This window comes from Trachinotus anak, unplaced genomic scaffold, assembly GCF_046630095.1.
Source record: "Trachinotus anak isolate AG129_WGS33_773 ecotype Australia unplaced genomic scaffold, CSIRO_AGI_Tana_v1 ptg000010l, whole genome shotgun sequence".
Lineage (NCBI taxonomy): Eukaryota > Metazoa > Chordata > Actinopteri > Carangiformes > Carangidae > Trachinotus > Trachinotus anak.
In genome coordinates, this window is record NW_027273861.1 from 15,314,994 (window position 1) to 15,340,292 (window position 25,299).

The 25,299-nt window shown below is 41.2% G+C and overlaps 1 protein-coding gene across 1 annotated transcript in view; it reads left to right on the forward strand.

Moving 5' to 3' along the window:
* Positions 1–1,201: 1,201 nt before the first annotated feature.
* The window catches only part of arhgef18b (rho/rac guanine nucleotide exchange factor (GEF) 18b), a 42,995-nt gene continuing 18,897 nt past the window's right edge, over positions 1,202–25,299 (forward strand). The window contains exons 1-14 of the mRNA XM_071487861.1: positions 1,202–1,742; positions 6,127–6,287; positions 7,149–7,768; positions 8,129–8,303; positions 8,975–9,101; positions 9,208–9,262; positions 10,576–10,650; positions 11,259–11,367; positions 11,788–11,983; positions 20,535–20,602; positions 21,350–21,395; positions 22,902–23,109; positions 23,751–23,857; positions 24,952–25,092. Of these exons, the coding sequence (XP_071343962.1) occupies positions 1,667–1,742; positions 6,127–6,287; positions 7,149–7,768; positions 8,129–8,303; positions 8,975–9,101; positions 9,208–9,262; positions 10,576–10,650; positions 11,259–11,367; positions 11,788–11,983; positions 20,535–20,602; positions 21,350–21,395; positions 22,902–23,109; positions 23,751–23,857; positions 24,952–25,092 (2,164 nt within the window). The 5' untranslated portion in view covers positions 1,202–1,666. The remainder of the gene's footprint in view (positions 1,743–6,126; positions 6,288–7,148; positions 7,769–8,128; positions 8,304–8,974; positions 9,102–9,207; positions 9,263–10,575; positions 10,651–11,258; positions 11,368–11,787; positions 11,984–20,534; positions 20,603–21,349; positions 21,396–22,901; positions 23,110–23,750; positions 23,858–24,951; positions 25,093–25,299) is intronic.

Here is a 25,299-nt window from a genome sequence, read left to right on the forward strand (position 1 = left end):
TACATCACACTGACTGGAATGCATTGCCTTTAGTTTTAGTTTTGTTTAGTGTGTAATGTAGTCAGTCTGGGCTGTAAGAGCCTGTAAGTTCAACACTAATAAACCTGGTCATTCATTGTCAACAGACGTTTGCTTCCTAACAGTTGCACTTATGTTGCAGTGCTGTGCTGTCATCAGCGTATGAGCTGCCACAACATGTTTCAAAGCAGCAGTGATGTGTGAAACTGCATGTGTGGGCCAATCAGCTGCACTTCGTCCTCAGCTGCACAGACTTGAGAAAAAGAGGAAGCGGCGTTGAGAGTCTGTGCGTGCCTGCCCTCTACGCTGACATTCTCACACAACACAGTCAGACCTGAAGGATCTCTAACCCATCTTTTCTCCTCTGTGGCTTTTTTTGGTGCTCAGAACGGATTTAATGCCACCACCTGTTACCCGTCATCAAATGTAAGTAGAGTTTCTGTTGCTTTTCTGAGCCATGTCATGAACCTCTACAGGTTTCAAGCAGTTCTCTCAGCCCCAGGGCCTCTCTCTTTCTTTGCATGTGTGTATGCAGTTGTCTGAAATGTTCTTTGCAGTGGTGTTCTCTGCCTAATACATTTCCACTTGCCATCTCTGTGCCAGTGTTTTTCTTCCCCTGTCTGTGGGAAAGTTAGGAGACTTTTCCACTTGATGTGCACTGAGCTGAACTTGACAGTCATCCCTGATTATACTTTTGCAAATTAAGAAGCACGGTGGTTGCAGCAATTGTCAGCTAAGGTCTAGCAGCTGTAGCAGTAAGAGATACAGTTATACAGTCATCACTCTTCTGCATATGCAGTTTCTTTCAGCATTTTACTGTAAAAGACTTCACTTTGTTTTTCAAAGGGTTAACACAAGATGTGGTGGCTTGTCTGAGAGTGACTAAGAATAAGGAAAAAAAAGACAGCATGTATCATTGCCCTGCACTTTGATTGCGTATACTTCCTTCTCTTTTTCTGAATCAACTACTGTAACTTAAAACTTTATTTTTTGAGGCATTGCACTAATTTCTGAGAGTCTTAGACAATGAAAATCCACTTTACCTTAGTTTCTTGTCCCACTTTTCATTTCTGCGTCACTATTCAGTTTATAAAATATCTGCAGAGAAGATTTTTTTCTGCCATAACTTTTTTCCCCTCATAAACTTGGAGATGCACTGATATTTAGAACATATGAAGGTAGCGTTACTCCAAAACACAAGGACAGTGGCGTGTGTACTTAGTTGTTGTTACCTGCTCCTGGTGATGGTTTTAAGGTAAAACTGAGAGCTTGAAACAGCAAATAAGCTTCTGTACTTTGCTTTGAAGAAACTTTTAGTTCATCATAAAGAATTCAAAATTGTCACGTGTCTGAAGTGGACCACTTTCATCTTTAACGCCTCCTTCTCTCCTCTTACCTCTCCTCCCACTAGCACCTTTTTTCCTTTCCTGTTCACTGGCGTCTTTAGGGAGGTAATCCCCAACCAGCAGCTCTCATAGCCTTGGACTCTCTCTCTCTCTCTCTCTCTCTCTCTCTCTCTCTCTCTCTCTCTCTCTCTCGACTCCCCTCCCTCCCTCCCTCCCCCACCTCCCTTTCCTCTCGCTGGGTGCCAGAGCTCCAGTGTGAGTGAGCTCTAGTTCCCAGCTGGCCTCCCCACTGCACTGCTCCTATGGCGGACTCTCCCCTCAACAACTCCTGGCCCTCCTTCTCCAAACTCTGGATGAAGCGATGGTCCTTCAAGAGAGGTATGAGGGAAATCTGGTTTTAGATTTAGGTTATATTTCTTTTTTTTTTTTCTTTTTGGTTGACTAGACAGCACAGTGAGTGAAGACCTGGAGCAAAACTGTTTGGAGAGGAGAGGCGGGTGTCATCCAGTAGAGGTCATGGACTGGATGTGACCCTAGGACACTGCAAGTGTATGACATGTGTCCCTTGACTCTTTTCTGTTATTTTTCGTCTTCACAGCTCTCATTCAGCTCTTTTCATGGTATTGTTGTTTACCATTTTGACCTTATTGGGGTTTGTGGTGAATGGCAGTTGCAGCCTTTCACATGGCAGTTTGGTGCAAAGTTTAGTGAGTCATTTCTAACCCCAGTGCATTGTATAGGATGAGCGTGAGACTGCGCAGATGTCATGATTTGAAACTTTGGTTTGTGTCAATAGTTCTGCGGCTGTAAGTTGTAGTAGTAAATGAAGAGCTTTTTTAATGAGATTTGGTGTAGTATTGGTGTGATTTTACTGTTTTTGAAGTAAGAAAAAGACTGACAAGTGGAGCTTCGCAAACACCATAGATGTTAATTTCTTTCTCATATCCCGCTCTATAACACACAGAACTTGAGTTATTTCATGCTCTCTGTTCCCATGCTGTTATCATCAGAGGAATATGACATTTTAGACATAAAGAAGCCGACTAGGAAGCTTCCATTTTGCTTCAGTCGCAGTGTCTATGTAGCTTGGCGCTTTGAAACTGTAGTCAGACAAATTTCTGATCAAAGAGGATCTGCGAGATGACAGTTGTTTTGATCTGTGCTTCAACCTCAGATCTAACAGCCTCTGTGTTCTGTTTTCACCTACACACACACACACACACACGGACAGATGCACATCCAGGTACTGAGTGGTCACTGAGACCAAACAATATGTTGAAAAGGCAAAGTCGCCAATAATATATAATATATTGAAGAATGTATCTATTTTAGATGTATTACAAGGATGACTTTTATCTTGTCATCTGTGGTTTTCTGTAGTGTGTGTGTGTGTGTGTGTGTGTGTGTGTGTGTGTCACATCACAATTACCTCAACTAGCCTATACTGCGCAATGTGTTTATTGTATTAGTCAGTGTCTCAGTTAAAAACACAGCTGTGGACAAGTGTATCTCCTCTAAATCTGTGGGCATTGTAATATCTCATTATGTTTCTTGTAAATAATCAACTGACAATATCATATGATGCCCAAGTTCCTCTTGTGACTTGTGTGTTGTCACTTAGCTCCGCAAACCTTCTTCTGAGCAGTAAACTTTGCGGCAAACATGTGCCCTCATTTCCTTTTTGTCACATTTGCTCAGCCTGGATTTTTCTCATGACCTATCAAAACATGAAACACAAACAGTGTTACATACTGTTGCACACAAGCTCGTCATTTACATTCCACTTAATTAAAAATAAATTTCTCATGCACTGTTATATATAATAGTACTTATTATGTAGAACTATTTACATTGATTTAAAGTTGTGTTAATGTGTTGGAATTGCTGTTCTCCTTCAGTTCTAATGAAAAATAAAAATAATTTAAAAGAATAAAATAAGAAAATCCTACAGAACTCAAGCATTGATTACACTTTTTGTCTCAATAAAACAAAAATAAAACGATTTAAGTTATATAAATTCACTATAATAACTGATTTATTGTATGCTGTTTGTCAAGCCAAGTCAAGCCAGTATTATTTATATAACCCAAAATTAAAACTTCACAATTCATCATATATACAAAAAAAGTCCACAGAAACAAATGACAAGAGGAAAAAGAGACAAACCTTCAGAGCAACAGAGATCCGAGATCCCTCTTCTCCGATGGAGAGTTGTGCCACGTGCAGAGTAGACAGACGTTACAGTGGAGAAAAAAAAGAAAAAAGGAGTTCCAATATTAAGTGTATTTACTGAGTAAATAATGAGTAATTCATTTAGAGAGTTTTAGGCAGGTGTTAAAGTCATTTGGTGATTTCTTAGTTGATGATAGTCATTCGTTTTAGCAGCAGACCACCCTTTGTTATGTGGAGCCAGACTGTGGGGAAAACAGCTGACTGTGACACTGCCAAAACAGTTATGACACACACACACATACACACACACACACACACACACACACACACACACACACATACACCTGAGCTAGCACTCTTTCTCTCTCATGCACATATGCACAAACTCTCTGAAGTTTCATCCCTGTGTGATGTATTAGCAGATATGAGAGGCCAACCATAAAAGGCTACAGTGGCTCTCTAAGACAGCATCAGGCAGCCGCTGCAGTGTCTGTACCGAGTGTCTAAGTTTACACTTAACACAAGTGGGGTTTGGATGCAAACAAATTCTCCCTCCAGCGGGGACACTGCCATCCCCACAGCCTCAGCCAGTGATTTAGTAATATAGAAAATAGATCTACAGTGTGTCTGTCTCTGTGTTTATTCGAGAGCATCTCTGGCCGTCCCACTGAGAAGGGGAGTGGATGCTGCTGGTTTATAATGGGACATGGTGCAGGACTCAGAGTGTGGCCTGTCTGCGTTTTTATATCACTGCACAACATTGCCTGACACCTCTTACTGAAAAGTCGTTACTTGCCTGGAGTAACACAGATAAACTGACAGAGAGGGATATAAAGATCTTCAGTTTGAGTCTGGAAACAGACTCAGAGCCTGGATCAAGCTTAACTGATTCTGCTTTTTTTTTCTTTTATTTCAAACCTGCTTGTCCTGATGCCTAGAGTCAGTTAGTTAGTTGGTTAGTTAAGCTTTAATCTAGTCTGATAGAGCTCAAGATCTCTTTTGCAATAGAGAACACATTACATGAATATATGAATGAATAAGACAACAAGAATCAGTGGAAGAAAGAAGAATGAATATCTCTAAAAAGTTCTGTTATTACTAGTTTGAAGATAGAATAAGGAACTTTTAAATATGATTTATCCTGAGATGTCATGTTCACAGATATAAGCCTTAAACTCAAGTAGGCATGTTGAATATCTTGGGAACATACTGTAGATAACAAGTCATGAATGAAAACGCAGTTCTGCTGATGCCTTCTAGATACCAGTGATGACCATCTGAGCTTTTCATATAACTCACTGTGACAGGTGGGATAACAGCCAGTGGTTTAAAGGTAGTTTAAGGCAGCAACATAAGCATACAGAATATGTCCATAATCCAATGTAGTTAGCATAATGGATTACACAACTGTTTTTTTTTTTTTTTTAGTTTTTTAAGCTGCTCTTATTAATATTCTTGAATTAACAATGAATCAAATGTTTGATGTGAAAGGGGTCAGTCTATGCATTTCAGCATCTTTTATGTGGGGTTTCTAGCTGCAGTTTTACTGTTTAGTTTCAAAGCTCTCAACAACCAGTTTCACACAGTGTAAAATTTCAAGGATTCTGTTTGATTGTTTTTGGGGCCATACATCCGAGCATGTTTATGTTTCAGTTTTATAGTCCAGAGGAGGTCTACCATGCAGTAACTCCTAATTTCCAGCCCCTGTTCACCCCTCCTCTCCTCGCTGATACGACAGATAGAATATGTACTGTATAGCATTAGCGGCAGCTGTTTTGCAGAGTACCTGTTTACGTTGGTCAAGTAAAGAAAATCAACCTTCACTGGGGAAAAGAAACAGGACATATGTGTTCAAGGAGACTTGAATCATGCCCCGTGGAGCCAGGCTGGCTTCGGGCTGAGGCTTGGGTTCACAGGAGGCGTCCCTTATGAAATGAGGATTATGTAACCTGTCGTAACTGTGGCTCTACCCTCCTCAGATGGGCATGGTGTGGCTGAGACCCTAACAGTGAACATGACATACCCAGACGTCCTTACAGACTTTTCAGACACCACGAGACACTTACAGGTTTATTTTCATAATGAAAGAAATGTTTCAATGATGAACTTTTTAACCTCAAATATGTGTTACCACGCTCAGTTTACCTCTGTACTGTACATTTCCTTCATATAACATGTACTTACTATTATATATTATATTATTTACCACAAGCAAGCAGCTTCTCAGGCCACCAAAAACTCAGTGAGAGAATAATCTCCAGCTCTCCACCAGCGACGTGGAGACTAATGCTGGCTCACTGCGCAGTTGCCAGTGGTGACGGTGGTTTGTGGCATCATGTGAATTGAGGAATCTGTTTATGCAGTGGAAATGTAAAGGAGCTTTCAGGGAGAGGCTGGAGCAGGGGCTTTTTCTTTCGTCATACACAAAGTCGCTAAAATTGAATACACAGGTGTTGTGCAGCTGCTAAAACCAGCTATGTCTGCCCTTTTTGTGTTGTTTTTCTCCTTATGGTATATATGGTATGGTTGAATTTATTGAGTTTTCAAGAAGTGTTTAGAACTCACCAACATCACACCCATTATCTTTCAGCATCTGAGTGCAAGCCAAGTAGTGAGCCCTGTGGGTCTCCCAGTGCCCAGCTCAGTGTCCAGCCTCCTGCTCCCAGTGGGAAAGGATCTTCCTCCTCACTATCCCCTGCCTCTATCGCTGAGGATGTCTTCTTTGATAACACAACAACGAATGATGACCAGGTGAAGCTATGTTCTTCATTAGGATCATCTTCATTTTCTATGTCCCCTCCTGTCTTACTTGTGCTCGTGCCATGGTTCTAGGAACAGCAGTGTCAGTTTGTCAACTTGTCTGCTACTTTAGTTCAGACTGAAAGATCTCAACAACCATTGGTTGCCATTCATTATTCCCAGATGTATCCTAATGACTTTGCTGATCCCTTAACTTTTCTTCTAGCGCCACCATGACCTTGACATTTCCAGTTTTAAGTGTGAATATCTTGACAACTATGGGGTAGACTGCCATGAAAGTTTCCATCAGTATTCAGAATCCCCTTGTGGATACATTCAAATGATTTGTTGATTTGTTGATACCGTGACCTCTCCCCTAGTGTCACATTTCTGGATTTTATTGAAAAATCTTCACTACTATTAGGTGGACATTTGGTTGCAACATTTAAACCACCAGAGAATGAAGTGTAATAACTCTGATCCCTAGAGCTCCAGTCTAGGGCCACCATCAAGTCAAAATTTCACTTTGTCCAATGCTGATTTATGGCCAAATACTGGCAAAACTAATGACATTCCCGTCAGCCTCAGTCGTTCTTTGTGTTAAGCGCTAATTAGCATATATTAGCATGCCATACACGCCCTCTCAAATCAAATGGCAAGCATGTTAAGCATTGTGCCTGTTAAAACATCATCATGTTAGTAATGTTACCGTGAGCACGCTGATGTGACCATTTGGCTGCAGACTTGGTCTTGTTACTTGAATTTTGAATTGCGCTTGATGTTCAGAATGTCTTTTCTCTGTTCTCCATATCTATCCTCTTTGTTTCTCTCTCCCCTTCCATGTCTCCACTTTGCCTCCTTGCTGACTTGCAGGATGCGTGTTCAGTAATCAGTGACTACGACTGCCCTGGTGTGGAGGTGGGCAGCAGTGTGGAGGACCTGCTGGGCTTCAGCTCCTCTCTCAGAGCCTCTGAGTACTTCAAAGACTTGGAGGGAGGGATACCAGCTTCACAGCCTACTGCATCCACAGTAACCACGGTCCCAGAGAGCAAAACCCTGACTGTTGACCAACAGGTGTCTCTAAACACAGACACTCCTGCAATCAGCCTACCTCTACTGACTTCTCTGAACACACTCTCCCCTCAGGTCAATGCACCATCTCCGCCCTACTATATACAGCCTGCGGAGGAACCTCATCACAGCTTTGTGGTCACTCAGCTTAGTCCGAAGTTATTGCCAGATTGTATCACTGACAGCAGTAACTCCTCAGACCTTTCAGCTGGGCTTAGTTTGACAATAAATCTGAATGGACTGTTGGGATCCGTGGAAACAACAAAAGGAATAACAGGATCAGAGGGAGAAAAGGAGCAAATCACAATGGATTTTGACGGCGAGCCAGATGAGGACAGCTTTCCTATCCTGGTTAGATCCATGTCAACGTCTCGAAGGCACAGCTGGGTTGTCCCTATGTCCCCCATTGACCCACAGAGGAGGTAAGAGGGACAAAAAAGGAATAGTTGTAAAGGTGAATGGAAAAAATTCATAGGACTGTCATTATTGCACTTTCCACCCTGAGCCCTTGCTTTGTTTCTACATGATGAGACTTCTTGCTTTAGTATCACCCAGCATCACTGACTGTGGTCTCTGATAGTTTAGTCGCAGCTTTTTAAATAATGCAGTCAAGACAACTTTGCGGTGTGAACTGTGACCAATGCACCAAAATATGTAATGAGAAACAAAACTGAAAAAGAACACAAAAATAAATTTAGGTTAGAGAGTGTCTCGTTCAAATATTTTGTTGTTGAACTTGTTAATCCCCTTCCTGTGTGTTTGTTGCTATGCTGTACTGTTAGACTGAGTCTGGATACCATGGCCATTGACAGCGATGAAGAGAGAGAGGATGATGAGCAGAGACAGAACAATCTCTTCCAGTCCACCCAGCAGCAGAGCTGCACAGCCTTTCCTGAGGATGAGACAGATGGTCCCATGACGAGGGTCCCCTTTCCCAGAGCCAGGGTCACTAGCATGGTAATGAGGAATAGTGACATACTATACATAAAAGATAATGCTGGAGATATTCTAAACTTTTATTTATTGTCATCAAATGTAATCTCAAGACCAAAACCAACAATGCGTGTGTCAGTTTGTCAGTGCTTTCCAAATTCCTTACCCTGCATTTGGCACTCAGCTCCATACACAAAGGTTCCCACTGAAGACATAAATCTCTAAAAATGGGTCACAAATATATACTTTTATGTTTTTTTCCAATGGCTAAATAATTTCCTAAAAACAGATGAGCTCATCACAATGAAGGGACATATCACCCAGTCCAATACTGTGGCTCTTTCCTGCTTTTACAGTATTAGTTTTTGAACAACAATGGAAACAAAGATCAGTGCACTGTTATTATTGATGTATTGTACTTTATTATTCTGTACTTATTTATACTGTGGAATATCACCGGACTGATCTTTTAAGGAAATAAGGTCGATGGGTGGCCATAATGTGGAATGAGAAAAATACCAAAACAATGAGACTTTAAATGAGCATCATTTGCAATGTCAAGTGACAAGTGTAATAAATGCTATTCTAACTAAAAGTATCATCATAAGTGAGTCTGCTGTCTGTTAGAAAGGGGAGATAAAACAGATCAAATGTGCACGTGATGTGCATGTGTGTTTATTCTCCAATGTTTTCAGGCCAGTGGTGCGCATGGCAGACATGTGTATTCCCGCTCAGAGATCCTCGCCACAGATGAATGTTCCCGAGCTGCACACATTTCTCGAGTTGTGCAGACATCCAAACAGGCCGCGAGGGCAGCAGGAGGTGAGGCTGAGTGTTTGTTCGTGTCGTACATGTTAGTTTATGTGTTTTACACTCAGCAGGCAGCTGTTTTCATCATATTTGACCTTTTCTTCTCTCTCTCGTGTAGCGGAGGAGTTCGACCCTGAAGAAAACCTACATTCTACTGAAGGACAGAGCCATATGTAAGTCTACACCAACATCTCATGTCTGCCACTTGAATTAGATTATGTAGCTCTTTCTCACTTGGATACGGTGGGATATCTATTTCCTTTGTATAAGATGCTTCAGTCTGACTGGAAGGTCATATCAGGTTTATTGATGCATGAGAGGATAAAAAAGGCTACTCTTCTAGTTTGATTCACAGGAGTCAACTGTTGGTCTAAATCATACCTGCAGCATTTGAACGGCGCAGTACAGTAGTGCACATACTGTTCTGTAGTTGTAAATTGCTATAGTCTGGTACAGCGATCTAACTCCCTCATAACAGAGGGGCTTTCCCCATTTCCTCCTGACATTTCTGCTTCATGTCATATGTCTGCAACCTCCTCCTCCCACAGTCCTCTCTCCCAGCTCCTTAGATGGCCCCTTAACGTGTGTGTGTGTGTGTGTGTGTGTATGTGTGTGTGTGGTTAATGTGTGCTAATGTGACTTTGAGTGTTTGTGTGTATCTGGTGATTGTGTGGACGCAGCAGACAAGGGAGGATACTTCTCTAAATCACAGTTTGACGCCCAGTTCCCAGCAGATGCACCCTCTCCTCTCCTCTGCTCTCGTCTCGTCTCGTCTCGTCTCGTCTGCTCTGCTCTGCTCTCCTCTCCTCTCCTCTCTTCTCTTCTCCTCTCCTCTCCTCGCCTCTCCTCTCCTCTCCTCGCCTCTCCTCTCCTCTCCTCTCCTCTCCTCTCCTCTCCTCTCCTCTCACAGCCCCCACTCAGCCTCAGTGTCTTGTTTGTCCTAGGCTGATGGTACAGAAAGTTCTGCAGGAGCTAAAGCTGTACCATGGGTAAGTAAACAGGAGAGGGAGGTCTGCTTGCTCCTGCTGCTGTTCAAACCTCATCAGTCTTCAAAGCAGCAGCAGCAGGGCAGGCCACATTATGACCAGGGGGAGCACTGCACTGTGTGGGTGTGTGTTTGTGAAAATATTGCATTGTTTGTGCATCAGGTTTTTGGCATGTGCCTGTTTGTGTACTGACACAGTAAACCATTAAAACTGGAAAAGGTCTGTGAACATTTTTTATTACACAAAATCATCTGATGACATCGCCTGACACTGAAACCTAGCTGATTGAGGGAAACCCTTCTCTTTAAAGTTTCCTAAATTCTCCAATACTCTCAGATTGTGTTTTTTCTTCACTGTGATATCAGTCTCTTAATATGATGTTTCAGCATGTTGTTTTAAAGAGTTTAAAATCTTAGTATCAATGGTTCATGTTTTGGCAGTGTTTGCCATTCAAAGTGATTCACTCTCTCCATTAAAACCTACATCATTGTGTGTCACAGAGCAAAGCAGAGGAACAACAGATCAGAAGCCAGTGATTCAGGAAATGTCACTTGGTACGAGTTCCTCTCTAATGAGTGAGTACGGTCCTCATCATTGTTCTCTTTTCAGTGAAGCAGCAGAAATGTTCACTTTTATGGACATTTTTGCAGAAAAACGTTCGCAGAGTTCAGACATCTATGTGTCCTGTCCTTTTGCATAGAGGTGTTTTGTCAGCTATCTATAACAGGTTGTGGTCAAAACCAAACAGGGTAAAACATAAAGTGTCAGCGAAGTGAAAGCTGCTCTTGATTCTGCAGTAATGTGGTTTCCTTTCATGGAAACAATCCATTTAATCTTCTCATCATTGCTACTGTAACTATCAAACAAAATTGCCTGTTTGCCTTAATTTATTTAATGTATGTTTTTTTTTTCCAGATTGACAATCGACAAAGAGCATGACAGTAGTTATATATGTCATGTAACCTACACAACATAAACACTGTTCTGTCCTGAACTGCACTTTAGAAATATAAAATAGAGTTTCAAGATGACCAAAGAAACAATTTTCAGTAACTATTAGTGATTTTCAAATGTAAAGATGAGATGATTAAATTCTTGCAGACAAGAAAAGCATAGGGCTGTTTCTATATGGTGTCATTTCCTTTATGTTTTGGTGCATTGAATTCACTGCCACTTCTACCAGGAATGAGGAAGAGGAAGATCGGACAGAGAAGGTGGAGAAAGGCACCAAGGTGAAGAGGACTCTTAGCTCTTTGCGGAACAGGATGACTGGCTCCTTCAATAAAGACAAGGTAAATCCATAGCACAGACAAATAATGCATGTTGTCATTTTGAACTCATATTGCAATATACCATCCATCCGTCAGCCTGAACTGCAGCTACATATATGACCCAATAAGAATTATAGTTTTCTTTAAGAGCTAAGAATCCTGGGACCAAATTCTGCAACACATCTTAATGTACAAGGCAGGGGAATTCAGTGGCTGCCCTCTGCTGTATTTTCTAATATTACAAACATCAAATCCTGAGGTGCACGTTGCCACACACACACCATGCACTAATCTACTTACACACACAGTCACTTATCTTGCCTGCAATGTGGTTATGTGATGTCATACCCAGCACTGCAGTGTGTGCGGCAGTGAAAGAGAACACACATGTTTGCATATAAAAACCTCCCTGCTGTGTTTGATTTCCTTGTTCCTCTGCAGGGTAAGCACCGAGAAAAAGAGCAGCAGAGAGAGAAGGGGAAGGAGAAGGAGAGGGAAGCCAAAGAGAAAGTATACAGCAGCAGCAGCAGCAGCAGCAGCAGTGGGCATCATTTGGTGCCAGGCGCCTTTTCCATCTGTGCCACCTGCTCACTGTGCAGCAAGTCCCTGCAGAAAAAGCATGGCCTGCAGTGCATGAGTGAGTAACACCACAGCCACAGGTGTACACGCTCCCACGCTTGTCCTTACTATGGCACACACACGTGCACAGGTGTTATGTCACACACAAACTCATACCTATTTATACCCATGCTGCTGCACGCATGCTCACTCACCCAGTTATTAGAGCACTCAAGCACACAGAGACACAAACACAGCCGCACACTCACGCTCACACACTGCCACAAAGTGTAACGAATCCTAAACCATTCATGAATTCGTCAGGAAACACCCAAATATTGTTTTTCAGTGAAAGACATGACTATTTCTGATTTTAGTGTATTTTAATACACATGTTGACATCTTTGTTGAACATCATTAAATTTAGAACATAAAATAGCAAGTTTTCACTTGTTATTTTATATAACCCAGAGAGTCATAATTACATCAAGTGCCGTTTGTCATTTTGACTGTGGCTTTTATTTCACATGTTTCTGCTGAATATAAGATGGTGTTCCCTTTCAGTTCCTCTTCAAACAGCACTTGAAACTGTGAAGAACTTCATACAAAAACACTGACGTTGTCTGCAACTCCCTCTGTGCTCTTTTTCACGCTGCATCATTACTGTGTGTGTCCTGTGTTTCACAACTCAGCTCGCTTGTTTAGACGTGTTATCTGATTTGTTATCACCATCCTCTGACAGATGTTTATGTGAATCTACAGCATGTCTTAACTTTGTTGCTCCGGCTTGTAATACTCTTCACATTTCCAGTATCTTTTGTGTGGTGGATGATGAACTCTCATAATCAGAAAGCAGGCCCTGTTTTGTCACAAGGCAACCACAACTTTATTTGTCCATTCATGGACTAGACCTGTACAGAACATTTCAATGTCCCGTGGTTCCTCTTTCTGTTGCACCACTCCTTTCCAGTCTGCAGGTCAGCTGATAAGCCCTTAATACCTGATGAAAGATGAAAGATGGCTTTTGTAATAGATGTATGTGGTTGTGCTAAAGTACAGTTTAATTACTCATACTAAAACAACATGCTTCTAAAATATTAACAGAGATAAACAGAAAGTAATGTAAAATCTGGTTAACTTCAATAGCAAATTTTAAATACAGAATCAGCCACAATATTAATTAAGCATTTCCATTCTGCTTTGCTGCACAGACTGAAATTTAAAGTTTATTAAAGTATAGCCATTGTATAAGTACGTGCACATAGTGGTGGAGACAGTATTGACATGTTTACACAAATAAAAGTAGCAATACCTGAGGCAATTAGAGTGAGAAAAGACACCATTATAAGTTAAAAAAAAGAAGCAAAATCCTCAAAAAGTAGTAAAAGTACTCAAAATGCTATATGGCGCCATTTTTGTGTTATATTTACCATTCATTGCAGATGCATTAATATGTAAGTAGCATTTTAGTTGTCAAAGCAGAGCTATATTTAACTACTTTATATGCTGTTACATTATGGAACAAATTATCTATAACAATCCATCATATTCTGTAAACTAATTCTATGTTTTATACATGAAGGTTAAACTGTAAAGTAAGTAGAAACTACAGTGGAATAAAAAGTGCAGCAGCTGCCTCTGAAATGTAGTGATGCAGATATAAAGCAGCATAAAATGGAAATGGAGTGAAGTACAAAACGTAATTCTAGTTGAATAAATGAGCTTAGTTACACCACTTATGCACATTATGTATTCATCTATTTGTCATAAGAAAAAACATTAGACTAAAACATTGGATCTTTTATTTTTAGTATTTATAAAAATCTAAATTTAAGTGTTATTCTTATGATGCACTGAAACATTTTAGGGAGATATTGTATATTGATCTTCCACAGACCACATTGAAGTACATAAAATTCATTTTAAAAGTGATACTTTAAAACTCCCACAGGGTATTTCATTTTCATCATCGTGATACAGCCAGGCTGATGTCTAATCAGAGAGGTGGACACCTTTGTTGCTATTACTATAATTCGGTGACTGTCTTCTCATAAGCCATGTGGTCTGCTGGTGGTGAATTTCACATCACCAAATAAAGTTTCCAAGGAGGAAACAAAACCGTTCTCAATATTAGCACCACTTAATTTTCTCTGAAGTAGACTTTTTTTTGCAGGAGTGGAAGGAGAAGAGCAGTGAGACAGTCTGTGCTTCCACTTCATTATTTCATGGATGTTACCTCATAATTTCCCTGGCTCCTTGTGTCTGTGGGAGACAAAAACCATAATATGTACAGAACGTTTATAAACGGTCTATAATCACAGTCTGGCAGAAGGGGATATAATGTATGATTGTTTTTAATAGTCTGCTTATTAAACAAAGTTGTTCTGGCATATTTCACAGGACACAGGGCACCACATATCCAGTGTGATTCAGACAGCACTGCTTCTTTTAGACATTAACCAGAAACCAATAACACATCTATCTCACTCTCTTTCTATCTGTGGCTGCTCTTCATTCATCACCCATAAAGTCACAAATCCTAAATGCTGACACTTGTTGGCGCACACACACACACACACACACACACACACACACACAGGCGTGAGAAAACAAGTGAGTGTCCCTTTAATTTGAACCAAGCCCTGTGGGGATTCAGCCGAGAATCAGCCTGTGGAATGCGTCGTTTGTGTGCCAGAGATTGTTCCCAGTGCGGAGTAGGACACAAAACTGGACAAAACCAAGAATGTGGCATACTTGTTGCCACTGATCTTCAATGGCTGAACTGATTTATGTAGCTTATGGGCAGACTACGCTTCCCTGTGGATGCAGCTGATTCAGATAAACCCGGGTCTTGCTGGAACGGTAAGAGGCAGCTACAGCAGCGATGGTCCGAAGCGGGATCAGGTGGATAACTCCCGTTGTTTGGCTCAATGGGAGTTTTCAGACATCCTGGCCGCTAGCTTGCCAGCTAAATGCTAATAATAGCCAACAACCGCGTCTTGCGTTTGTCTCCCGAAGGTTTGGTGGTTTTGTCGGATTTGAGTCAGTGTGTTAACAAAGAGAACCCACTTCTAAAGTTTCTCCGATATTCATTTTATTGCAAACTGTTTCAAATAAGCTTAGGTGCCAGTTAGACTGGACGCATAGCTGACTTGCTATTAGCCACACAACGCTAGCGTTGTTAGCCTGCCTACAACCGCCTCTATTTGGAAAAAAAAAAAACAAGGTTAGTTGGTTAAGCAGTCGGCTTTAATTAGCTGAAAGTGATAGTTTACATTAATGAACACACAACCACACCAGAGCTGTTTGTATTCGTGATTGAAAGTTGCGCAACGTCCCTTCAGTTTCCCTTCATGTGTCCTTTTAGGAGTTTGTCTTTGGGCTGCAGACTTTGCCTGACGCTCAACAGGTGTTGCTAACTTAGCTAACGTTAGCCTCCTAGCTAACTGTTATTTAGCCGGAGTCAGCTGTTAAAGTGTCACTATCCTGCTCAGATAGTACAAGTAACATCAGTCACATTTACAGTGTAATGGCGAGATGTATCTGTCTGTGTTAAACAGCCTCTTGGGTTTCTAGGGCTCCCACCCCGTTAGAGTTGGCTCAGAGACCGAGGCAGCTAACTGGCTAGGAACTATGAGACCCATGATCCTCAATGTGTTAAATGGTGTTATTCTTGAGTGTTAAATTCTTGTAATTCCTCAGCCGGGCAGGTGATGCCCTCTACCAGTGCTTTATTAGCATCAGGCAATAGGAATGGCCCAGGCTGACAGGTGACCATTCAGCCTGTCCCCTCACTCCTCTACCTCTCTGTTCTGACTGAGTTTTCTCTTTGACTAGGTCACATGGTGCTAATTGTGCTTGGCAGGTCCGCCAGTGCATAACAGCCCACTCCACTGACTCTGGGTCTCACCCATCTCACCCTGTTAGCACACCACTTCTCCATGCATCACTGCTTTGCCTTCCAGCATGCCTGACTCTCTGGACTCTGCCTTTGACTAGGTTTGAGGTTTTGACTGCCTCCATGTCTCCTCTGAGTGCCTCTTAGTTTGCAATTTTCACCTCTTAACTGTTGTTATCATCCAAGTTTCATGCTAGCTATCTACTTATTTCTGTTAGTCAGAAGATACATCAACGGTGGAGAAACTATTTGAAGGACTAAAATAATATGTTGCAATTGTTTATGAGGGAATAGGGCTGCAACTCTTTCCACTATCCATTGATCAGCCAGTTACTTTACCAATTACTTGATTAATCATTTTACCTCCCAAAACAGTGAAAACATACATAATTTCCAGGAGCCCAAGCTGGTGTATTCAGAATGAAAGATATTAACTATATGTACTGTACATGACTTGGATAAGACACTGAAACTGGATCCTTACATTTAAAAAAAACTGGTACTAACAATGTTTCACATTTGTGCTTGAAAAGTTACAAAAACAATGAATCATTTATCAGCAAAGTTGGCCATAGTTATTGATTGCTTGTTTCATTAACAGGTTATTTTTTCCTCACCACTTGGAAGTGTATAGCATTTATTTAGATCTATATCCCCCTTTAAATATTGTCTGTATGCTACTTGTCTTTAATAGTAATCGTGATCCTTCTTTTTGGGTGAGAAATGTGACAGAGATGTTTCTCTTCACTGAGTAAACAGCTCCCTGAGCCCCAGTTCCTCCTGCTTCACTAGATGATGTCATGGTTTGGCTGGCTGCTTAAGAGTTTGCCCCAAGTGTTGATGTTTTTGTCCCTATTGTCTCATTGAATTAAGTAACCTCTTCTACACATATGCACGCATGAAGACACAGGAAGCAGGTGATGTCAGATTTTGGCTGCTATGTATGAAAGTAACACCTTAAAATGGCTCTTGTGAATTATTTTCCTCCAGTTTAGTTTTTAAAAACATTTGTGGTAGCAGGGTTTTTCTATGAAATGCATAAGGTGATACGGAACACAAGTGGTTTTAGTATGTTTTTTTTTTCTGTACCAAGAATAGTGAAGGGAAACCACAGGAAATATTAATCTGACCTACAAAAAGAATTTTATCTCAAAATGGAGGCACTGCACTATTTGAAGTTACGGTGTAAGGGCTTTTTTTATAAGCAGTAGAGACATGCAGTTGGCGGTCGAATACTCTCATGCTGGCGTATGCAAGTAGTTGACCACCTTGTTACTTGCATGTTACAGATCATATCTAGATAATAAATTATAATTTAGGATGGAAATAATGTTTGCATCTATGTTTGTGCATGGACAGGTTTTTTGGGAATTTTTTTTCAAGAATGCTCCAAAAAACTAAAACTGAAAACCAAACCTGAAAAGTCTAGCAGCAACAACAACAACATTGACATTCTTGAATTAAAAAGTTGCTGTTAAGCTGCTCGTCTGAAGGTGCAAATGTTGGAGTGGGTCCAACATGAAACTGACAAAAATACACAGCTTATAAAATCTGTGATGAGTTGCTTGTCTAAGGCATGCTAAAGTGTCTGCAGTTTTTTAGTATTTTAGTAAATTAAGTCAAAAAAGCTTCTAAAACAATCTACACTATGCAATGTTCATCAGTAATGTAAAATATACACAGTGTACTTACTGTAATTACACTTGCAAAACTGCCTAAAATTTCACACACCCTGTGTTGAATTTGACAGTGTTTGTAGTCTTGTATGAGGAGAACAGCTTTTAAGTGTCCAATCAAATGAGGTTACCTTTTCCTGGAAGAGTCCACCCATTTCTATCTGCTGCTCTGTTGATCCCAGCCTTGTCCTATAAGATAACATGGGGCATTACATTCTCTCTGTAGAGTAGTAGCTGTGATTTTTAAACTTTTTTTGATATTTTATTTTCACCTGTCTGTTGATTTGTTGGTTAGCTTCTTTTTTCTTTTTTTTTTGCTGCCCAGGGCAAGTATCAGAAATATATAATTCTGGTGATCACAATGCTGACCTAGACCGCATTTCTAGTTTACTGAGTGACTCACTGAAGTGTGTACTGTACACTACAAATGTGCTCTATTGTGTGATAGAGTAGTTAGCAGTCAGCAGATGTTGGGTGTGGTGGTGGTGGTGGGGACTGAGTAACCCGTGGATCAGCTGCAAAACACAGTGCAGCTGTCATGACCGAGTAACCAGAACTTAATCATGCAGCTCGAGAGTGGCAGAGCTGATGATATTAATCACAGTGACAGTTTATTCTGGCCTGATGTCAGAGCTGTGTATACTTTGATCTGTGAGTGGTGACTTTTTGCGAGTGAAGCATTGCTTTATTTTCACTGTAGATGCCACACATGTGGTCTGTAGCTGCACCAAGTATTTTCTGATAAGCCCTGTGATATCAGCAAACAGAAAACACTGCGTTCTTTCTTATCTTGGGCTATTATTTTAGTTTAATTAAGCAAAAATTTTGAATATAATCACCTCAACCATACATTCCTAAACAGAAATGGCTTACTCTTGGGTTCTTGAGTGATATTGTTCCAATGACACGGCTTTTACTTAATCTAGATCTGCTTATCTGTCATGTCGTCTTATCTTTTCCTGTTCTTAGCAATATTTCTCCCACCCTTCCCCAGTCAGTGTGTAAAAGCTTCGTTGAAGATGGTAAGAAGATGTGTTACTGGCCTGGTTGAATTGATTAGACATTGGTGGTAAGTTGTGCTTGTTGTCTTTTGTCTGGAAGAGGCAGGCTGGCAGAGAAAGTGGAAGTTTGCACATTAGTTGGAACGAGTTGGAAAATTATCTCTAGGTTTTTCTGGCATGTCTGCTGATGAGTTTGTTGATTTACTGACTTCACTGCCAATTTCTTCATTTTAATGGGAAAAAAAATATTTTCTCTGGCTTCTAAACTGAGTGTAATCTAAAGAGGACTATCTGATCTGAAGCAATAAGTTCTAAAAAGGTGTTGTTTGTATTTTGTGATTTGGGGAAAATGTTGCACTGCTCTGCATCTGCATCAGTTCAGTACTGCTGGACCGGACTCAAAGAGGGACACAGCACTGCTGGTGAAGATTATTCAGAAGCCAATTTCAGTTTTCTTTTCCTTCAGCTAAGCCAGCAATTGTTCATTTATTACCAGAGAGAGGGAAGGGGGTGGGGCGTTGGGTTAGGGTAGGGGTAGGTAGGGTAGAGATTGTGAATGAAGTAGAAATTATAGATTGGTAAGGACTAGATCCTTAAAGTGAAAGGGCAAATGATGATGGGCTAATACTATTCAATGTAAAGGACTCACATAATATGTGCATCTATTTCTCATGTCCTCCTCAGTTCACCTGCACACACAGATGACCACCTCTCTCAATGTCTCATGCTTTTACTGTATAGGAAGGGGTGTTTTTGTCAGTGTTCATTGTGCAAGCACAGGGAAATAAGCAATAGCAGCCTCCACAGTGGGCTGTAAAGCCGTTAGTGGAAGTTGCTAGTGTGGGTCATGTGTACTCCATGTTGTTAACAAAAGCAGAGCCTTTGTCAACAAGATTCAAACAATCACCATACTGCCTCTAGGCCCATGTAATGTGGTAAATGTAGAGGGGGCAGCTTGGGGTTAAGTTGCTTTAAACAGCCATGTCTACTTTGTTTAATTGTCTTAAATAGAAGTTCCCAACCAAGTTTGACATAGTGGGTTTTTTTTACACCTTGGATCATTAATCATTCCAAAAGAAAATAAATCTGACTGCTAACACGCTCATAAACACATTAAGACACACAAAGTATAAGCCCACCTAATACAGTCAGCTATAGTCTGCTTTCATTAATGACTGTTCAATCAGTTTGTTAAACTCATCCTCCTGGCTTCCACTGATCAGCCTCTCTCTACAGAGAAGCAGCTCTCATTTTAATGTGTATATGCATTTCTGCACTTGTGCACATCTGTATATGTTTTGCATTGAAAGCCACGTGTTTCTGCCGGGTGGGTTGGGATCAGACTTTGCATAATGATAACTTCATTTGTTTGGCCAGCCTAGTCCCTTGAGATAGGCTTCTGGTTTTTACCTCATACAGTATGTAGCCAAGCTGAAAGATTGAACTGTATCATTTTACCAGTATCTTGTCTTTCCAGTAATTGAGTAGAACATGAAGGGGAGAACTTATTGCTCCCAGTGTGTTTTTCTAAAACATCTCTGATTTGTATCTGTGTTAAGCAGCAGAGATGCGATCAGCCACTCCATCTACACCTGACAACAGTAGCTTTGTTTTCCATACAGGGAGAAACGTGGACAGGTGAAGCATATTACTCTAATGGGACTCTGTACCATGTCTTTACTAACAAACAAAAGCCCCCACAGAGCTACTACTGGACCAGCCTCATGAAGTCAGAAGTGATTCAAACACTTTGTGATCACAATACTTGTCAGAAAACAAGTGCCTGACATTGTGATCGTTGTTAGCAGCAGCTGAAAAAGCTGTTTCAGTATCCTGTTTGAATCACTGCCTTCTACTTTGAAGCCTGCCTTCAGCAGCTGTTGGATTGGTTTTGAACCCTCAAACTTGCTTCAGTGTTTCATTGTTCCCATCCACATTCATTTCAAAAGCCATCACTGTAGCCTCTGTATAGTGTACACTCTGTATACTGTATACAACTGGTCTGGCAAGACTAATGCAACACTGATCCTCTGTTCCTGTCCTGCTGTTTTTCAGATTGTGCTGTGAACGTTCACAAGAGCTGCAAGTCTCTGCTGGGTGAGTGCACCAGCAGCAAGAATAAGGTAAACACTACTCTGGATCATAGAAAAACAAGGACTAAGGCTACAGAAAAGTCATTCTACTACCTGACAGTGTGTTCTATCATTTTGCCTACAGTGGCTAGTAGATATACACATGTACATGGTCGTATGCTGGACCAGTAGAAAAAAAAGAGAATTATAGTTGCATAATTTAAAAGGTAGATTGAACCCTTTTATTGTTGTATCACCACTGCAACACTAAATGAGAAAAAAATTTGCAATGTAAATGACTGGGCTTGGTTGTGAAATCCAAATTTGTCTAGCATCACCGAAAAAGAGTTTATTGAGTTTTTCTTCAGCTTGATTCACGAGTTTGAGTTCTCCATGTATCCCATGCTTTATGCTCTTGTGTAAAGTTATTGAGGAGGTGCATATAAACTACAATTGAACCCTGTATCAAGCTTCAGGTGTATATGTAGCCACTGCAGCACCTCAACAAATAAGCCTATTTCCACATTTGGCAGGGAGGTTTCAGCTCTCTTTTGACTCTGGATTTTTAAGCTAACTCCTCTGTAGAGGACCTGCCTCTGTCCACTCTTGAATATGAATCTGCTGAGATAGACTTTGCTTATCATGCAAAGTGCTTGGTCACGAGAGCAGCCTCATCCTGTAAAGAAAATACAATGAGACTGCAAATTGTTAGGCATTTTGTGATCTGTCACTCAGCTGATAACAACATGAGACAAAGGCCTTGAAATAATGCTGTCTTTGTTTATTTTCTCCACACAGAGAGATTCTCTGCCGAAGACCAGCTCATCTGGATCTCTTAACCTTGGTAAGTAGAACATGCATGCACAGATGTGCTATAGTGCGTGGAATGCATTGATGGATATGAAGGCAGCTTTAGTCCCCTTGTGTCAAATTAAAGAGAGCTTGTTGCCTCTCAGGTGGTTTGCAGAGGATTAAAAAGTTGAGGATAGAACCATCCTATTTCTTCAGTTTACAAATCTTTTTTTTTTTTTTTTTACTGTATGTGTGTGTTGTGAATATGGGTGTGTGGGTGTTAAAGATGAATGTGTGTGTCTGTCTACACACTGAGCATAGAAGGGGAGATTGGCCTCCAACAGGCTGTAGGCAAAGGTGATGATTAGCTCTTGTTAGGAACAGTCAGGCAATTTACTTCTTGTTCAGTTCTTCTCTGAATCCAGGATAGATTTAGTAATGTTGTACGTACAAAATATACACAGAAGTGGAATTTATATCAATATACAAAGAACAAAGAGAAGCAAAACAAAGTCAGATCCTTCATTTAAAGGAATATTTGTCAGTTTCTTTGTTACAATATACTTTTCTTCTTTTGTTAAAGGTCATTTCACTTATTAAAGTGATTAGCCTCAGAATAAATGTTTTCATTTGTTATCGTTAAGTGATCCATACCAGGAAATTTCAATCAATGCTAATTGTAACATTCAGCAGGTTCTGTTGCATGTGATCGAACCCACAGGAGACATGAGCAGCTGCAGCAGCAACAACAGCTTAAGTTAATCTCCTGTCCTGTAGTTGTTATTCTCTTTTGAACCGCTGGAGTCCTGTCAGCCACACCTGATGTTTCCTCATGTCCTGCTCTGGCCAATCAGTAGCTTGTGCAGGGGGTCAGGAAAACAAGGAGCAGAGACAGGAACTGAGGAAAAGTAATGAATCAGAAATTTCGAGAAATATAAAAGGGTGTGCATCTTTCCAGAAGCTTCTAGAAGAGAGGAAAGATCTCAGCGGGTTGCATATAAAACTGGATTACGTGCTGTCCTCTGCTACAGCTGGTTTGCACTCGTGAAAGCACATAGCTCACTACTTCTGCGATAATATCTACTGATACTGCGGCGGAGACTATTAAACCTTACCTTGAAGTTTGGATTAACACACTCTTCCTCCTGCCACTCCTTCTAATGTGAGACATTTGTGATGGAGCTAGCAGTTACTGAAGGCACTAGCCAAACCACGAGGGCCTCCAAAGTGTGCTCCAGGAATGCTAAACCATCTTCCTCCTCATCCCCATCTTCCTCTGCCTCATTGTGGGGTCTGTCTGGACGTGTAGGGATGCGAGTGTTGATGCACCGCGACCTGATCACCTGCCGATTCTTCCGATCCTTGCCACGATCCTGGCTGAAGAAATACTGGGGTCGACTCAAACAGGAGTCAAACAAGCGCTCGATTGCCTCCTCGCCCCCTTCTCTCCGCTGGTCATCCTCTCCTTTCTCTCTCTCCTCTCCTCGTTTCTCCTCATGTTCCCCCTCCGTTCCCTCTCAAACCCCCAGTTCACCTGTCTCTCGTCTTTCTTCCCCAGCGCTAAGAGACCGGGACAGAGAGCGAGATCAGGCAAGCCTAGCCTCATCACAGACCCTGGATGGCCACCCAGGTGTTCTCAGTGCCCCAGGCATGACCATTAGTCAGTGGGGACCTTACACACAGCCGACTGCCGCCCATACCACCTGCTCCACTGCAGCCCCTGCCGCCAGCCTTGGCCACAGCCTCTATCACCACAACAGCTCAGGGTGAGTATCTCTGCCCTGCAAATTACTTTTCTTGCACAGAAGAGTTTTTTTTTTTTAAACTAGTTTACTTTTAAAAAGATTTCTCCTAAATGACACAATTCCTTTTGACTAGGAGTTGAGAAGTTAAATTAGCTATATTTCTCTCAAATCTGTAATGCTGTACATGTTTGCAGGATCTGCTGTATGTTAATGATGAATATTTTTAGATTCTTCTCTTTGCTGCTCAAATACTATTTTCTCTATGCCATTGTGAGATGTGTATTTATAGCTGACATATCAAGGCTGTTTTTTCTAATAATACAGCCTTTTGAAACTGAAAGTAGACATTTCTCAGAAGTGGACTACTTTTACACTGCATTGCTAAGTGAAGTGGGAGAGAGAGAATCAGGAAAGGTGATAACAGGAGTAGAAAATGTGGGAGCGACAGCAGGGCAACATTATGGAGAAAAGAAGGAAATAATGAAAGAAAAATGTAGCTACCTTGGTTTTGCTTTTGTGTTTAATTTTATGTCACTTTTATGTGGAACTGTATATGTGCATGTTGGGTCTTAGGTGTATTTAGGCTACCACCAGCCAAAGGGTTTGAGTGTTATCAATGTCAACATGTATGCTACCTTGGACCTGTGGTTCTCGTCCCTCAGATCCCTCCCTGGGGAGATGGATGAGACAGATGCTCTCCGCTCCAAACGCTGCAACGAAGACGCCATTTCCCTCGCTCCCTCCACCACCGAGTCCATCATTGTAGAAGGTGAGTTGACTGACTGAGGTGGGGATTGAACTTGAATTTTGACAGTTCCTATCATGGTTGAAATTGTTTACTCTGAGGGAAATTGTTATGATGGCAACACTGTTCTTTCTAATATAAGTGCCTTTTCTTAGCCTGTTTAGTTCTCCAAGATCTATGTGTTTGTCTTCAGGGAGTTTTCTTAAGTCCAGGGAGGAGAGTGTGTGGAGTGTGTTTTGTGGAGTCAGGGGTGACCTCACCCTGCCTCATTAAGCAGAAGCGTGTGGGAGAGACTGACAGGCTAACTGTGTACTAGTGTTCAATCTTTTTAATCTCTTTTCCCATGTGGCATGTCTTAGGATTTATTCCTTATGGGACACACCCATACAATGAACGAGCTATGCAGGTGCAGGGTTGGCATAGTACCTCACTTTTTTTTTTCTTTTAGCTTAATCACCGTCCTTATTAATGTGCTCTTAAAGATCTGTCATATGTACAATGCATTGTTGGCATCAAAACATGATCAAAGTTTGTTGGGTAAAGCCTTAAATTAGTTTGCTGACAAATTGGTTTGTTGAGTCGAGATTGTGTGGTTTATATTGCCTTGTCACTATCTCCATATATCACTTTCAGCCCTGCCAAAACATAAACGGCTGAGACATGAAATCATCAGTGAACTATTCTTAAAATTGGAGACTTCACAAGAAGTATTTGGAAATGTTTTGTAAGGGAAGCATCTTGAAAATCATTGCTCATTATTTATGAAATGAGTTTTGAGTGACCTGCTGTCCTAGATATGTCCTTTTTGTGTCATTATCATTTTGAGAGAGTCTGAAAGTGGGTGTCTCCTTAGAGATGAAGAGGCTGACCTTCAGCCACACAATCTGGGTTCAGCCCCACATGTCAGATGTTCCTCCATCCTGCTTAGCTGACATTGAGCCAGACTATAATTATTAACATAGACTGGATTCTTTCAGGGATGCTCATGTTGACCTCTGACGTTCCTGTAAAAACACTGACCTTAACATGGGCCCCGAACATTGTGCGGTTTCCTTCCATGTCGGGATTATAACACTATAATGGATCAGAGTTTTCAGTGTCTCTGCTCCTCTCTTCAGATGCTCACTATGCAGCGGTGCGGGCCGATCTGGAGTCTGATGCCCAGGATCTGGAGGCGGAGTCATGGAGTTTGGCTGTTGACCAGCAGTATGTTAAGAGGCACTCTAAAGAAGTGGTGAAGAGACAGGATGTGATATATGGTGAGTGTGATTGCTTGGGGTGTGTTCACACCTGTCTCTGTTCAATGAATTCATTATTATTCAGCTATCCGATCAATGAGCTCAATGATTGGATAGTTTTGGTGAACTCTCATCCTGGCTTCAGTGCTACACACAATGTCAGGGGAAAATCAAGAAAGAAGATGAAGTAAACAACATTTTACTTTTAAGTGTCCTCCTCTGATTTAG